Raw genomic sequence first — 18,232 nt, forward strand, 5'->3', positions numbered from 1 at the left:
CCAGGAATCATGTATTATAAGGCGATGGCAATGAACGCATTGAAGACACTTATTGTGATTCTACAATAAAGGTGGCCTGCCACTGAAGGGTTGTTGAGAGCACTCCTTAGGGAAACATACCATTTGAATCATTAGTCATGAAACGTCAAACGGGCGGCGATCGTTAGGAAATGATGGGTCATTCTACGAGTCATAGAGTAGGAAGTCAGAATTTGAGCCAAGTAGGAAAGATAGATAATATGAAGAGACAAATGCAAATACTCAATGTAAATAAAATCAGTGAAAGAACAATCTAGTGGCGACTGATGTCAACTGACTATTTTATACATGTTCAACTTCAGCTGGTGATAGTGTCTGAAGATGGTCCAAGCTTAGGCTGGAACCGGCCATTTTAACAAAATGCGATATACATTGTGTTTTCACTGATTTTGTATACAATAGATTACGAGATCGCTGTCCCCAAACATGCTACTGAAAGTTTTCAATGGAAATATTGTGGGTATGAGTGAAGTGAAACGAAAAGAAGACAAAACTTTCAGGTCCAGTGAATGTAAGGTAATATAAAGATCAGCTGAAAAAGATGTAACAAGATTATGATTCATTACGAGAATAATAATGCGCAAAGAGCATGTTAGTCTGAGATTATTTTGATCGGAATCGACTACAAACAAAGACCACAAGAGAAGTTGAGACATACCTAGCACGTAATAAGCAGACCTTGAAGTGGTAGCGTATATCTGAGCATTGGATGGATATCTTGGTATAACGATTCTATTAAACTTCTAATTGTGTTCCGAGCCAATATCTCGTTCCGTGTTCGCCATACAATCGAATAACGGTTTTCTGCATTTCTCTGTCACTATGATGTATTTAGGCAACATGTTCTCACTGACACGGTCTTTCCTAAGTATATCCACCTCTCTCGTAATTCTTGAATGGAATATTTGCTACTATTAACTGAAATTATTTCAGAGCACAATGAATCTTAATCCATCTCATTCCGACTACCAAGGCTTCAGTCTCTCATTTTCCATCTTAATCATTGGCCAGGATCATTGTATGTTTACCTCTATCTATATGGCCAATTTTCGGTTCTGTTGTCGCATACACTTTCTCTATTTTCTCCTCTTCTGCTTGGGATAGAGCTAAAATCTATACCTAGAATAGTTTACAGAACTGAATCTTAGTATCAAGGTTTGTAACATTACTCTAAGTACCCTTCGAGAGCTATGTTGGAGTAATTTGCTGAATTTCTCTTCGTTAACTGCTGTATTTTGAATAGTTCGAGAATAACACTCAATACATCCCCACACCACGTAAGAAATAGTTGGTGGTTAGCAGTTAGAGTGACATAATTCAAGAATACCATTACATAACTGGGATTGTGTACAACACTTACCTTCTGATTGAACCTCCTCCTTGCATGGCAGAGGGTTTTCTAGAAGATTCTAATGTATTTTTAATACAGGTCAGTACTAGTGGACATAAATATACTTGCTTTATATTTACATACACATAATGATCAAATTTTGCGTGCAAGTAGAGATTATCATGTCAAATTCCCAATTCTGGATTCTGAACAGTGGGACCATAAAAGCTATAGAATTAAGCTTAATCCGACAGACAAATTCTGGTAAAATAATAACATTGACAGTAATCCAATTCTGTACAAATTTCCCTCACCTATTTTGCTAATTTTTTCCCAGCTTTGTGAAGTTCAGTATTGTATTTAAAAACTGAATTTACTTCAGGCATAACTGGTAAACCAAAGAGCATGCATGGCGTTATTAAGAAGAATCACACAATAATATGAGCTACAATTTTCCAATTTCATACCACTAAGATTGCAAAGTACACTGTGAAGCAAAGTGACAGCAGGCTACACGAGAATGTTTAAAATAAGTTCTATAAGTATTATTGCAGTTTTTCACAGTTTTATTTGTGCACTGTTACACACAAAATTCACTGCAATTCCTACACATCGTTTTTCAGATGTGTCAACAATTAGTGTGAGTTACATCATAATAACAATGTCTACAAAACATCTTTTGATGTGCCTAACTACGGCTGCTTTACATTGAAACTTCTTATGCTTATTTATGTCTTGCTTATTGTTACTTAAATAAACACATTACTTTTTAACTGAGCATGTCAGGCATCTAAGCAAATAAATGTGTAGCATGTGTATACTTGCAGCATCACACACTTCAGTCATTCATCTGGTTGAGCAGTGCGTAATAGGAGTAGGATGCCTTCATCAGCTGAAATATAAGGATTCAAATTCAGTGGCATATACACAGTATAAGAAGGTATCACAGTTTACTACACTAACCTTGTTAGTGACTGAAATATTCGGTTACTAAAGTCAATTAATTGAGAATTATTGAATATGGCATATTCCATACTAAAACAACCAAATTTTGGTTATGGCACTTGGTGGTAGTTCCTACTGTTGTAAAATATAGATTAAGGTTTTTATTGACAGTGTGCTAAAACCTACAGTATACAACTTCCTTTCTTCCTGTATCATGCTGTCTTGTTAATATTTGCTTTTGAACATCGTGGTGTAATAATTTGATAACTAAATTTATGTATGTTGTGTCAACAATTACTTTCCCTTTACAATTATAATATTAGTAAACTATAAAAACATTCATTAAGACAGCATAGTTCAGACTTTCCTTTCAGTAACTGCTGGCATAGAGCTATTTTCCGATGCGTTTTGAATCCATTAGATTTACATATTCATCCATGAAAACAACATTGTAGTCACATGACAATATATGGGACAATGTGTTACTATTCTACTGTTAAAAGTCGACGTATATGGCAGTTTCTACTGCAATTTCTCTGCAACATTATGATTTAATGTACAATTCATTATAATTTTGCTATAAGATTGTGAAATATGCTGGTGAACTGTCATGTAGTCTCCACTGTGTCGTTGCATAATCCAGCTTTATCAGTAGAAGATGACAATCTATCACAAGGTAAATTTTTTACCTCAGCATGAAGGTCACTGCAATGTTGGGTGGGCTAACTTCACTATCGGTTTTAGCTGAAATAAGACGAGTTTTAGGCAAAAAATACAAACAACTTGTAAGTGGAAACTACAGTGTTTACTTTTGTATGAAGATCGACCTGTTCTCATCAACAAGTGCTCTTTAATCTGTATTTTAGATCATCAGCAACGAAAATTTGTGTTTTTTAATGACATATAATCGATTTACATGTATTACTATATAAATATAGATTTTTGTTTTCTTTGTTGCACAGTACAGTGATCGAACTAAGCTCATCGATTAATCTGTAAGTTATATCAGCAGTCGGTGTGTATTTTTTTAACATGTGGTAGTGGTAATTAAGGTATGGAAATAATTAATTTTAGGGTTAAGTGCATCTTCCAAAATGTTATACAATTATCAAACAGTAGTTAAGTAACTTGCAAGTTATTTCAGCAGTGCCACTAAGTAAGTTGTACACATATGGCTAAGATATATAGACCATTTAGGTGTAGATAAAGTTAATTTGATGTTCCACTGTACCTTGTAAAGTGTAGTACAAGTCAACAATTAAAATATGTGAATAGTTTGTGCCATGTAATTCTTATTTCTTTATATCTTATTGAACAATTAAGTTACGCCAGTCTGCAACATGTGTATTTGTAAATAATGCAGGCAATTCTCTTTTGGTGTAGGGGTCCAAGTTTCATACGCAATCAGAAATGTATAATAGTACTTGCAAATTATGATAAGTATCCTGCTTATGTTTTGTCTCAAAGTGTTACACAAATCATAAAAGTAACTTACTGTGGTGAGGAGATCGCATATTCGAGATATCTAACACTTGTCTTTGTGCAGAAACTTTTCCATCATTGCATGTAGCCCTGTGGTGTTGTGGTGGCAGGTTGTGAGTTTACATTCTTATTTCTTGTGTTATGGAGTTTTCCTTGCATTTCATGCAAATATGTGGTTTAAGTGATACAATGCGTTAATGATCTCATCAAAATGCATAATTTTCAAAATGGTGTATTGGGCTAATGTACTGGAAAATGTAATGCCTGCAGATATTCTAGCTACCACAGAAACATTTGAGATGAAATATAGTTAAAAAGTTCTATTAGCTAGTCAGTAACATGGATTACATTATTAAAGTTTAGAACATGACGCATTATCTTCTTCCTCCCTAAAATTGTGACTGATGGAATGAAGTATTACCTCTAAAAACGTTGTGTGATCACAGTTTCATATTTCTACCATGACTACATCTCATGAAGTAGACCCAGGAAGGAAATTTCAGAGTCTTCATGAATTTTGGTAAGTGTTACAGGTAATTTAGACATGGACCGAACTTTACTCAGATTTTGGATCTTGTCTATTATTTTTGTGGACCATACGTTTTTTTTTCCTTTCATATTACATACACTATCGAGTTTTACATGCTTATTAAAAGAAATTGTAGTTTATATGATGCAGCGCTTTCATGATCTCGTGAAAACGTTTCCTTTCTCCCATTCCCCTCTCCTACACACTAAATGCTTCTTGGTTAAGTTTCTTTTTGTGACTAGTCTCTCTTAGGCCTAAGACAAACTGACATCTGCCTGCTTAGCATGATATTTTAATAGATTAATGTGTTTCGTACAGGTATGCTCCGATGTAGATGTGGAAATAATACAATTATTTTGAAAACAATTATGATATGAAGGTAACAATGTGACTCTTCAGTCACGTAATTAATTTATTTATTGTCATTAATTTTAGGCATGGAAATTCTATATGTTACTTCTGGATTGGTGTTTAGTTATGTTGTTGTTGTGGTCTTCAGTCCTGAGACTGGTTTGAAGCCGCTCTCCATGCTACTCTATCCTGTTCAAGCTTCTTCATCTCCCAGTACCTACTGCAGCCTACATCCTTCTGAATCTGCTTAGTGTATTCATCTCTTGGTCTCCCTCTACAATTTTTACCCTCCACGCTGCCCTCCAATACTAAATAGGTGATCCCTCGATGTCTCAGGAAATGTCCTACCAACCAATCCTTTCCTCTAATCACGTTGTGCCACAAGCTCCTCTTCTCCCCAATTCTATTCAATACCTACTCATTAGGTATGTGATATACCCATCTCATCTTCAGCATTCTTCTGTAGCACCACATTTCGAAAGCTTCTATTCTCTTCTTGTCTAAACTATTTATCGTCCACGTTTCACTTCCATACATGGCTACACTCCATACAAATACTTTCAGACACGACTTCCTAACATTTAAATCTATACTCGATGTTAACAAATTTCTCTTCTTCAGAAACGCTTTTCTTGCCATTGCCAGTCTACATTTTATATCCTCTCTACTTCGACCATCATCAGTTATTTTGCTCCCCAAATAGCAAAACTCCTTTACTACATTAAGTGTGTCATTTCCTAATCTAATTCCCTCAGCATCACCCGACTTAAATCGACTACATTCCATTATACCCGTTTTGATTTTGTTGATGTGCATCTCATACCCTCTTTTCAAGACACTGTCCATTCCGTTCAACTGCTCTTCCATGTCCTTTGCTGTCTCTGACAGAATTACAATGTCATCGGCGAACCTCAGAAGTTTTTATCTCTTCTCCATGGATTTTAATACCTACTCCGAACATTTCTTTTGTTTCCTTTATTGCTTGCTCAATATACAAATTGAATAACATTGGGGATAGGCTACCACCCTGTCTCACTCCCTTCCCAACCACTGCTTCCCTTTCATATCCATCGACTCTTATAACTGTCATCTGGTTTCTGTACAAATTGTAAATAGCCGTTCGCTCCCTGTATTTTACCCCTGCCACCTTCAGAATTTGAAAGAGAGTATTCCAATCAATATTGTCAAAAGCTTTCTCTAAGTCTACAAATGCTAGAAACGTAGGTTTGTCTTTCCTTAATCTTTCTTCTAAGATAAGTCGTAGGGTCAGTATTCCCTCACGTGTTCCAACATTTCTACGGAATCCAAATTGATCTTCCCCGAGATTGGCTTCTATCAGATTTTCCAATCGTCTGTAAAGAATTCGCGTTAGTATTTTGCAGCTGTGACTTATTAAACTGATAGTTCGATAATTTTCACATCTGTCAACACCTGCTTTCTTTGGGATTGGAATTATTATATTATTCTTGGAGGGAAATCCGCCTGTCTCATACATCTTGCTCACCAGATGGTAGAGTTATAGAATGGTAAAATTATTAAGTTTCTAATTGAGAAGAATAGTGCAATAACACCTCCTAACTTATTAGGAATTGATCGTAGAACTGCATATGCAAATAGGAAGTATCATTCTGGTTGAATGTGGACTGGTGTTACTAATATAAAATTAATTGTCGAATGCATTTGGAGATTCCAAAATATTCAGACAGTTCGGATACTTTTTAACACAGGCAAGCTAGAGTCTGTAGGGCTACACTTTGATTGTCTGTTTCATTCAAATCATCGGTAAAATACTGGAATGTGTTTTCCTGTTTCATGGACACTACCGTTCCAAGAAACTGGTGTCGCTTATGAAATCGCGATGATAATGCCGTATATAAAGGGCTGTGACATTAATCAATTCGCCACTGCATTTGTTGTTGTTGTTGTGGTCTTCAGTCCTGAGACTGGTTTGATGCAGCTCTCCATGCTGCTCTATCCTGTGCAAGCTTCTTCATCTCCCAGTACCTACCTACATCCTTCTGAATCTGCTTAGTGTATTCATCTCTTGGTCTCCCTCTACGATTTTTACCCTCCACGCTGCCCTCCAACGTTAAATTTGTGATCCCTTGATGCCTCAAAACATGTCCTACCAACCGATCCCTTCTTCTAGTCAAGTTGTGCCACTGCATTTATACAACCCAAAACTCAAAGATCAGTTTGTAACTGTAACCGTCTTTGAATTCCTACACACACAGGGCAGATTGCTTCTACTTATTCTGAGTGAATGAATTTTCCCCCGTGAACGAAATGAAGATGAAGACACTTTATTTTTGTTCATCCCGCTACTTTCCCTCTAAAGCTAAACGCTACTGGGCTGCTCCAGGTTGTGTCGAAAGAGGACACCTCGACATACTTTCTCGCTGGTGACGGCGTACCTGTTGGCGACTATCATTGGCCTCTCGATACCAACGTCGCCATTTGTTGTCGTGTTGGGCACCACGGCCTGGAGTCTTATTAACTTTAATTGATTTCAGTGACGAGTGTCGCTTCGAACTGGGCACAAGTGGCCAGCGAGGAGTGTGTGGACACGCCCCAGAGAGCTGTGGGATACCACCTGCCGCCGGTCTTATAATCCGATGAGTAGGCGTGATGATCTGGGGTGACGTTTCATTTCATAACGTTACCCCGTTTGGTTGTCATCCGTGGCACCCTTACAGTACAGCGATTCTTCTGCAACCTTCTACGTCTCCTTTTGTTGCCCTCCATGGCAAGTCATCTGGGCTCACATTTCAGCAAGATATCGCTCGTCCATACAGGGTGAGGGTTTCTACTGCTTGTCTTGGTGCATAACAAACTCTACATTGGCCACTAAGATCGTCGGATCTCTCCCGACCTGATAATGTTAGGAACGTTATGAGCAGGGCCCTCCAGCAAGGTGGGGATTTTGACCACCTAACGCGGCAGTTGGGCTGAATTTGGCACGACAGCCCTTAGAAGCCTATCCAACAACTGCGTCAACAAATGCAACGCATGAAACTGCTTGCATAAGGGTCAGAGGTGAAACAGTTTGTTACTGACATCTTAAATTTGCGAAGCTCTTTCTTTTGAAAAAATCATTAAAATTTTCTGAAACTGTAATCATTCGTTCGCTTGAGACGTCATTACTTTTACTGTTTTTTTTTCTTTCTTGGAGTATTTGTGCATACTTACTGTGCTCTCTCACGCAACTCAGCATGAACTGATGCAGCGTTCTGCTCTTAGGATGCAGAAGACTTGTTATCGCGCGGTTCTCCAGTTTACCAGCGGAGTGCAGGATTTTCTTTTGGGCTCTCCAGCGGCATGTCACGATACTGTGGTGCAGTGATTTCAATGCGTACCAAGATTGTTGAAATGTACGAGTAAACAAAAAAAATTATACCTACGTAATGTTGCCTTTTGAGGCGATAATTAGAACTTTACAAGCAAACGTCCTAGGTAACAGACTTTTTTTTAGCTTATGTTGTCAATTAATACGTAGAGGACGACATTATACAATGAGGAACTCTATTCAAAAAATGTTCATATATGTGTGTGAAATCTTATCGGAATTAACTGCTAAGGTCATCAGTCCCTAAGCTTACACACTACTTAACCTAAATTATCCTAAAGATCAACACACACACCCATGCCCGAGGGAGGGCTCGAACCTCCGCCGGGATCAGCCGCACAGTCCAGGACTGCAGCAACTCAGACCGCTCAGCTAATGCCGCGCGGCGGGAACTCTATTCCAACAATCGGGGATTAAGAGACATTATTCACACAATGCATGCTATCACCCCTGTATTTATATTCTTCATGATTTAGGTTTTATAGACGCTACGCCGTGGTTGAAGGTATATGTCTGTACCTAAAGCCATCATTAGAGGCTATAAACACTAAGTTATCAATTCCAAACTTAGATGAGCTCAGCATGCCAGACTGTTTACGTGGATAAATCGGCAGTGGCAGATCATGAAGGGACAGACAAAATTCCTCTCTCCGATACCATAGATTTATCAGGTGCTGTGGTGTTGAGGAACTGCGGCACCGTCAAGTGCCAACACTGCCGCCGTACAGCACGAGCTACTGTCGTCTTTTGCCGGCAGAACTTTGACAAAGAGGTCCGACGAATGACGTGCTCCACCACCAGGTCACCAGTCGGCGGTCTTGACACCATCGACAGCGCACGACTATTTCGTCCCACCAGATCACGTGCTACAAATAATTCGTCATATACCCTGCCAACCGACGTCTGTTTCGGCCAACGCACAATCCGCAGTACCCATAGTGAGCTAGTTTCGTCGGAGAGATGGGATTGGACAGGTGCCCAGTACATTAGTAGTTCCTACACGAGAAACACGCTCTCGACGTGCCATCAGCCGTACCAGATCATCGACACTGCACTCACTCCAGGACTTTAAGTCTTGTACTCGATGTGACGCTTTCGACACTGCTTCTTTTACCCGCTGTTTTTTGGTTAGACTGTCGGGTGATTGTGTACCAACAACTTTAATCAAGTGCTCGGTGGCAGTGTTGTAATTTTCCAAATTATTATTCTTTTCTGAATTTGTGTGATGCTTCAATCTTGAGACTGCACGAGTGAAGTACTTTTACAGTGTTTCCGTTATTAACGCTGGGCGTTCTGTTTAGTTGGTACTTGACATAAAACAACGAGAAACGCGAATCTTGGTTTACACAGTTACTTGATGTGTATTGGTGCCTGTTCTATCGGACATGTCCGAAAGAACAGACACCACACACATATAACAACGTCTATCAGAAGCCTAGAATCATTTCTGTGCAGATGCACACGTACGCTCGAACTCGTGTAGGAATAGGCCTTGCCACGAGCATTGAGGTTAATGGGCAGGGGCCGGGGTGGCCGAGCGGTTCTAGGCGCTGCAGTGTGGAACCGTGCGACCGCTACGGTCGCAGGTTCGAATCTTATCTCGGGCATGGTTGTGTGTGATGTCCTTAGGTTAGATAGGTTTAAGTAGTTCTAAGTTCTAGGGGACTGATGATCTCAGAAGTGCAGTCTAATAGTGCTCAGAGCCATTTGAACCAAAATGGGGATGGAGCAATACTTTCGAAGTGTGTGGAGTAAGTTGAGAATGCGTCTTTGCTGGGGGGGGGGGGGGGGGGCGTGCTTGGGAAAAGTCCGAGCAACCACGCTAATTCCTTTGTCTTCGGTGGCATAGGTTCTTTTTCTTCCTTTTTTAGCATTTTGTTCGCAATTGTTCGTTGTATTTGGTCGTAGCGGACGTCACATGACACCCGTGGAAGTTCGTTATTGATCCTTCACTCACTTTTGTATTAGAGACAATAGCCAGCTCTCTGACCGAACACGCTGAGCTACCATACGGCGTAAAAAAGATAGGTCTGGCTAGTATGCAGGAGATCCCGGGTTCGAATCCCGGGTAGGCCCGTCGCATGGCTCTAGAGAACACGTCGGTCCCCGCTTTAGGCGTGAGGGACTCGAGCGTCAAGTCGTGCTGTTGCCCGTCTATTCCGCCCAATTCCTCCGCCGCTTCCACTTCTAAGGGTTCCCGATGTATTTTTGCTAACGTTACATATCAAGCGGAGCTCAGCTGGAAACCGCTCTCCCGCTTGACAACAGAATTATGTACTCGTATTTCCACCGCGTCTGCCAGCCACTGTGGCCGCGCGGTTCTAGGCGCTTCAGTCCGGAAACACGCGACCACTACGGTCGCAGGTTCAAATTCTGCCTCGGTCATGGATGTGTGTGATGTCCTTAGGTTAGTTACGTTTAAATAGTTCTAAGCGTAGGGGACTGATGACCTCAGATGTTAAGTTCCATAGTGCTTAGAGCCGTTTGAACCATCCACCGCGTCTATGATGACAGAATCTCAGAGACAGTTAGCGCGAAACAGCACCTCTTTGTGCTCAAACACGGAGATGTACCTGCTCAAATGGCTCTGAGCACTATGGGACTTAACATCTAAGGTCATCAGTCCCCTAGAACTGAGAACTATTTAAACCTAACTAACCTAAGGACATCACACACATCCATGCCCGAGGAAGGATTCGATCTTGCGACAGTAGCGGTCGCGGGTTCCAGACTGAAGCGCCTAGAACCGCTCTGCCACAACGCCCGCAGATGTATCTGCCTCTTTTATTGAAGATGACGAATGAGAAACTCCTTGAAACGTTGCAACAACGTGACGCCACGACCCGGCTGATAATCGCAGAGGGTTCCATCACAGAAATTCGATGAGAATTCCTGAATTCCGTGAAACATTATTTTTATGACAACAAATAAATGGTACTCACGCTCACAAACGTCTCTCGGGAAACGCGATAGAACTTGCCAGCCGTGACTCCGAGGGGCCTCTGGGCTCGCAGTAGAATAATTATGAGAGCCTTCTGCAGCTTCTGCGGCGCGCCCGGCCAGCCGCACGTGTACACAGAATTCACCAGCCGGGAATTCTGCAAACAGAAAGTCTGCTGATGAAAGCGCTCCGCCGCGGAATAGTGCAGACACCCTCACTGGCTCACAAACAAGTACGTCGGCAACAGACCATAACAGCGCTCCCTGTAACTTCATGCTTACTGTTTCATAACAAGCGAATACACAGTGTGCCACACTACTGAGATAAAACGCCAGAAGGAATAGACAAAGCCTGTTTTCTCACCACGACTGATCTGCAGTATATTACTAAACGGCTGAAGCAGGCAGCAGTTGAAGGTTGCCTACTTGATAGCTTCCAGCGGCAACAGAAATCTGATTTTCAGTATTTGATACAACCACTGACTGAATTTAAAAAAATTGAAATCTTTTTATAATCTATACATTGAGATACACAATCGTACATTAAGGGTTTATCACTATAAACCAAATATTAAATTTAGGGACTATATGCATACATCTTGACACTGTGAAACGCGTAACGTGAGACTTGCCCAAAGTATACTCAGTCAGTATTTCTAAGTGAGAACACATAGCTGCTTCTCGCTGAGAGCCCTCACAAAATAACGAATGGAAGTAAGTTTGTTGTCTACAACATTTTTGCTTTTCACGTAATAGAACTTCAGCATCAAGCATTTATCGTTTCTTTACTACTGACTCTAGTCACAATAAATTATGAACAAAAAATCCAGTCTGATTCTACGTTCTAAATTTTGTCGATGTACGACACATACTAAGATATGACGTCATGAGATTAAAGAGCTTGAGAAACCAGCTCTTCGTACAATGGACTGCAAATTAGCCACACACTATTCATCCAGTGTCTGATAAAGAGTGGACTTAGTTACTTTCAACAAATTTCCAACGCTTTCTAAACTTTCGTTTACAGCCCAAAAAAGTAATGAAAAGATTTTACAAAAAAATGGTTCAAATGGCTCTGAGCACTATGGGACTCAACTTCTGAAGTCGTTAGTCCCCTAGAACTTAGAACTAGTTAAACCTAACTAACCTAAGGACATCACAAACATCCATGCCCGAGGCAGGATTCGAGCCTGCGACCGTAGCGGTCTTGCGGTTCCAGACAGATATTTTACAACCTACTAAATGTAGGACGTTCATGCAGTCGATACCATAAATATATTACATGCTTATCATCAAATAAAATAGTTTTATTTTCCGTCTTGAGTGCATTAATTTTTTAAATAACAGATTTCGGTTCAATATTAACAGTTGTGTCATATGAATCAATCGGGTACGAGAGTAACACGTCCAACTATCAGCAAATTTACGCGATATGTCGCACAATGAAAAAATAATTTTTATTATGTGTCATACTATGTAAATTTGCTGTTAGTTGAACTTGTTACTATCGTAACCGATAGGTTCATATCTGTATATTTTCGATATGGTTCCAAAATATGAGTGCAGTTGACGAAATCAGTCGGCAGAGACTAATGTATAACATTGCCATTGTATCTCTGTACCAGTTGTTTAAAACTAGCTATAGACATCTGTAAAAGCCATGGTGAGCGGGTTATCCATCACGCTTACGATCTTTGTCGATACGTAGGATCTTTGGTGATTGGCACCATGGGCAGGCGGATAATGTGTAGATAGAAAGGCGCTCGTGCTCGGCTAGTTGTCTCTAGGGACAGTGCTGTGAGAGCGGTAGCAGGTGGTAGTGCCTCGGGCGTGCAAGCAACGTGAGCGCCGTATCCTTGGTAAGAACGCTCGACTGCATTTCTTGGTTTGGTCTAGTGCACGACATTCCATTGTAGCATGGAGTGCAGCTGATAGCTCGCAGTAAACAACAGGGCTCAGTCTCCCGTCACGAGGCGCGAACTCTTCGAGAGGGATCACTAGCCAGCAGCATAGTGGACGAATTTACCTGTATACACTCCTGGAAATTGAAATAAGAACACCGTGAATTCATTGTCCCAGGAAGGGGAAACTTTATTGACACATTCCTGGGGTCAGATACATCACATGATCACACTGACAGAACCACAGGCACATAGACACAGGCAACAGAGCATGCACAATGTCGGCACTAGTACAGTGTATATCCACCTTTCGCAGCAATGCAGGCTGCTATTCTCCCATGGAGACGATTGTAGAGATGCTGGATGTAGTCCTGTGGAACGGCTTGCCATGCCATTTCCACCTGGCGCCTCAGTTGGACCAGCGTTCGTGCTGGACGTGCAGACCGCGTGAGACGACGCTTCATCCAGTCCCAAACATGCTCAATGGGGGACAGATCCGGAGATCTTGCTGGCCAGGGTAGTTGACTTACACCTTCTAGAGCACGTTGGGTGGCACGGGATACATGCGGACGTGCATTGTCCTGTTGGAACAGCAAGTTCCCTTGCCGGTCTAGGAATGGTAGAACGATGGGTTCGATGACGGTTTGGATGTACCGTGCACTATTCAGTGTCCCCTCGACGATCACCAGTGGTGTACGGCCAGTGTAGGAGATCGCTCCCCACACCATGATGCCGGGTGTTGGCCCTGTGTGCCTCGGTCGTATGCAGTCCTGATTGTGGCGCTCACCTGCACGACGCCAAACACGCATACGACCATCATTGGCACCAAGGCAGAAGCGACTCTCATCGCTGAAGACGACACGTCTCCATTCGTCCCTCCATTCACGCCTGTCGCGACACCACTGGAGGCGGGCTGCACGATGTTGGGGCGTGAGCGGAAGACGGCCTAACGGTGTGCGGGACCGTAGCCCAGCTTCATGGAGACGGTTGCGAATGGTCCTCGCCGATACCCCAGGAGCAACAGTGTCCCTAATTTGCTGGGAAGTGGCGGTGCGGTCCCCTACGGCACTGCGTAGGATCCTACGGTCTTGGCGTGCTTCCGTGCGTCGCTGCTGTCCGGTCCCAGGTCGACGGGAACGTGCACCTTCCGCCGACCACTGGCGACAACATCGATGTACTGTGGAGACCTCACGCCCCACGTGTTGAGCAATTCGGCGTACGTCCACCCGGCCTCCGGCATGCCCACTATACGCCCTCACTCAAAGTCCGTCAACTGCACATACGGTTCACGTCCACGCTGTCGCGGCATGCTACCAGTGTTAAAGACTGCGATGGAGATCCGTATGCCACGGCAAACTGGCTGACACTGACGGCGGCGGTGCACAAATGCTGCGCAGCTAGCGCCATTCGACGGCCAACACCACGGTTCCTGGTGTGTCCGCTGTGCCGTGCGTGTGATCATTGCTTGTACAGCCCTCTCGCAGTGTCCGGAGCAAGTATGGTGGGTCTGACACACCGGTGTCAATGTGTTCTTTTTTCCATTTCCAGGAGTGTAGTTATGAGTCTTGGCAGGATGAGAACGGCACGACACTTTGGCTGTATATTCAGAATTGCATTCCTTCATAATGTGGTTACTTCTATATTAGACTACTTCTGTGTAAGCATCCGCCTTTACTAAGTTTCTTTAAGAAGTTAACAATTTCGTTCTAGGTAGCCTATCAGTGCATCTCATCCTGGTTTCCAATCGGTCGTATTATAGTTTACTAAGAGGTTACTTAGAGCGTTGCACAATCTAACCAGTGTTTAGGATAAACATACTTTCCGTTACACTGCGCGAAAGGAACTGTTGCCTTTTACCAACTATGGCTGTGTAATTCCTACCCGAGTGATGGGTGACTGACGTTGCGATTAAGTTATAGTACAATTAATCGGTACTTCATTGTTCCTCGCCTGTAAATTTCCCGATACGTTAGAAAACTATGTCAAGTAAAATACTTTAAAGTTCGGTAGCACATTTAGCTGTGGCAGTTGTGTCATTATTTGAAGAATGTCTTCAAGTTTTAAATGAGTTCGGCTGTTGACGCTTGGACTGATATTTTTATCGTACATTTTTGTTCAGTTTTTGTGCTTAAATGTATGTATTTCGTTACTGGTGGCTTATTTATTGTTTTGCGGAAGCCTTGAAACTAGAGGCAGTTATGCGGAGGCCGTGGCGTATGTTCTATTAAACGGAGGTGGTTCCTGGCAACTTTGTAGCAGCTGGGGCCTTTACTTTGTACAGCAGAGTTTGCATGGTCATAGGTTCAGGAAATTACAATTGTAAACGTTGTATTTGTTTTCTATAAATATGCTTTGAACTTTGAAAGTTATTGTTGTAAGATTCATACTTCACATTGAATTTTACAAGTTTCATTGGCTGAAGAAGGATTTAAACACTTTAAGGTTTTTAAACGGAGTTTAATGATTCCTTTCATATGGAGTAGTTTCTAATTAAATTAATTTTGATCAAAATTACTTCCTATCGTCTACTCTATACATTTTGTACTGTACAAGAAGGGATTAAAGCTGTTTCCACAACCAGGATTTATTGAATATTTTAATGCGGTTATATAAAGTGTTATGGGTTTTATTAGAGTTCATCAGGTTACCACTGTGACACCTAGCTCTCTACCATCCAAAAAGTGAGCGTCATTTCTGAGTGTGCGAGTGTTCGGGTTCTGATGGAGTGTATAGGTGGGGAGGACTGTATGTAACACGAACTTCCGATTCATGACGCAACGCAACGCACTTCTGTGATTGAATTGAGCTTTCAACCACAGGAGCGTCAGGGAGCACAGTCATCCTCCATAGCGAACGCACGGAAGGCCTTTCTGCGGCTCCTAGCAGGGGGCACTTGAGTAGGATCGCCACTTTCCTCCAACTACTAGCGTCTTCCCGCGCACGCTCTGGGGCTGATAAATTTCGACTCAGCTGCGCGATTATAATTAGCCGCGTCTTGCAGCAGTGTTAGCTGTATCTAGCACCACCACCTGAAGATGTCGAGCAGCTGCATTGATGAAACATTGTGCGATTTACACAATACGATCCTGCGCAAACCCGAGAAATGTATTTACAACATATCTGTCGGGTAAGCCTGAAAAGTCACAGGATTTTATATATTTGTGGCTACTGCTCTGTTTGTATTTTCGAGACTTTTAATAGATGAGGTCCTGGATCAGAGACGAGTATTGAGTAGAATTGCGGCATGAGTCAGCAATTCGAATCATGCCAATGTAGGGCAGCTTGGCTGATCTGGGCCGATGTTTACCCGGTATAGTGCATCACCTTCTCGTGATAACAGCTTTTATCTCCGTGTGTGATTGCTGGCTCTTCAGTGTGCTTGCGAATATAGAACTGTTACAAGTTAGGGTCACAAATCGTACTCAGATTTTTAGAATTCAGTCTGATTTTGTTAATAGAACTCAGGATATGTATAAGGTGAATATGGAGTCCTAACTGAATCCAGATATTGAAGACTTGAGTGAGAAGTGTGGTGTCACCGCCAGACACCACACTTGCTAGGTGGTAGCTTAAATCGGCCGCGGTCCATTAGTACATGTCGGACCCGCGTGTCGCCACTGGCAGTGATCGCAGACCGAGCGCCACCACACGGCAGGTCTCGAGAGACTGCCTAGCACTCGCCCCAGTTGTACGGACGACATTGCTAGCGACTACACGTACGAAGCCTTTCTCTCAATTGCCGAGAGACAGAATAGCCTTCAGCTAAGTCCATGGCTACGACCTAGCAAGGCGCCATTTGTAACATTGCATGTATCGCAAGATAGTCTCACTTGTATCATCAAGAATGCTGTATACAAATAAGGATTAAAAGTTAAGTATATTCCATAGCTACGTTCTTTTCTTTATTGCATTCATTACGAATCCTGTTCCAGACTTAACGCAAGACGGCTTGAGTTGACGCGTGCCCTTTCGGCTACCTCCCTTGTGTCTAGACTGTCTTGTCTAGACACAGCAAGAAGAATATTCAGTTACAAATTCAAGGAAACCTTCTTCGTTGGGGAAGTAACTTTAGACCAGGTATTGGTTTTCTTTTTGAAATAGTCGGTCAAGAGGTACCCTTGAAACACTTCGGGGCAGGTGATGGTGAAAGATGGAAAAAGGTTTGGAGAATTGCCAAGACATCTGTTTCCTGTTTGTCTAAGACTGCGTGACTGGCCACAGATACTGATGAACAAATAATGCATGTGTTGTGGTTGTCTGTGTGGTTGGAAGATTAAGGTAGGGCCTTGCATGTTGATGACCGTACAGTCACTCAACTTGTCTGTCCTTCAGCCAAAGGAAGGTTAACAATGGTAATTAGTGAGATCTTGACATATATGACTTTTTCGCTGAATTCTGCAAAAACGTGTTGCAGAGCTTTCGAGTAGATTGAGGAATTATTTGACTATCAGGCATTGCCACTGAGTATAAGGTACGAATAAGACCCATGTGCACTACAGTAATAATGTTAGGAGAGAAGTTATGGCGGTGCGTCTAGAGTGGACGGAGTGATTAGCCACATCTTGTAAGGAATGCGACCAGAAAACTGCTCTCACCTCATTTGTGTTACTAAAGAAGAGAGTTTAGAGGATCTCGATAAAATAGCATTCCTAATCGAGAATATTAGGTTTTGTGATGAGAAGCGTGTAGTTGGGCAAAATAAATCCGAATCATTGAACATAGAAGTTCAACCTCAGGGGTGGGAAGGGGAATCGTGTCAGTCATCCAGTATGAGATTTCAGGTCCCCCAGACGGAGCTGACGGCAGAGGACGACAGCTCAGACAAAAGATTTCCATCGGCTATTGATAGGTTGGAATAAGGTAGCAAAAGTGTCATGAGTTTCCTTACCATTTGTGTGTGCGGGTCGGAATAATAAAACAGTGTGCATGTTGGTGGAGTCAGGTAGTAATGTTTGTTTGTTAGATTTTAAATTGTATCAGCGGTTCTTCCCTGTTCATAAATTACTGCAGTTAAGAACTGCATCGGGCAGATCAGATGTTGACTGAGTCTGTGCTATGTTGTCTCTTTCCGTTGCTGATTTTCCCAATATAAATTTACATACTGCAATAAGCTTTCCAGGTTGACTCGTCCCTTCTTCTGGTTCAGAAAAGTTTTTCTACACTGCATTCATTCCGGCCCAAGAGTTTGACTGAAGCTGGTTATATCTGTGGCAGGTAGCACTTCCATGGGCTCCTCTGGCCAATACAAATGAGGCTGCGAAATATTCAGGTGAGTTATCCTTGAAATCACGATGGACAGATGGAAAGTATGCCCTACTATCTCGCACGCTGTTCCATTTAATAACAAACCACTCCCTTTCAATTCTAGC

At 42.1% G+C, this 18,232-nt stretch overlaps 1 protein-coding gene across 1 annotated transcript in view; it reads right to left on the minus strand.

The window, feature by feature from the left end:
• Positions 1-2,207: 2,207 nt before the first annotated feature.
• Positions 2,208-18,232, minus strand: part of LOC126199413 (odorant receptor Or2-like) — a 58,085-nt gene continuing 42,060 nt past the window's right edge. Inside the window, exons 4-5 of the mRNA XM_049936331.1 lie at positions 10,965-11,120; positions 2,208-2,261 (exon numbers count right to left, since the gene is read on the minus strand). Of these exons, the coding sequence (XP_049792288.1) occupies positions 2,208-2,261; positions 10,965-11,120 (210 nt within the window). The remainder of the gene's footprint in view (positions 2,262-10,964; positions 11,121-18,232) is intronic.

The sequence above is a fragment of the Schistocerca nitens genome, chromosome 8, assembly GCF_023898315.1.
Source record: "Schistocerca nitens isolate TAMUIC-IGC-003100 chromosome 8, iqSchNite1.1, whole genome shotgun sequence".
NCBI classification, from domain to species: domain Eukaryota; kingdom Metazoa; phylum Arthropoda; class Insecta; order Orthoptera; family Acrididae; genus Schistocerca; species Schistocerca nitens.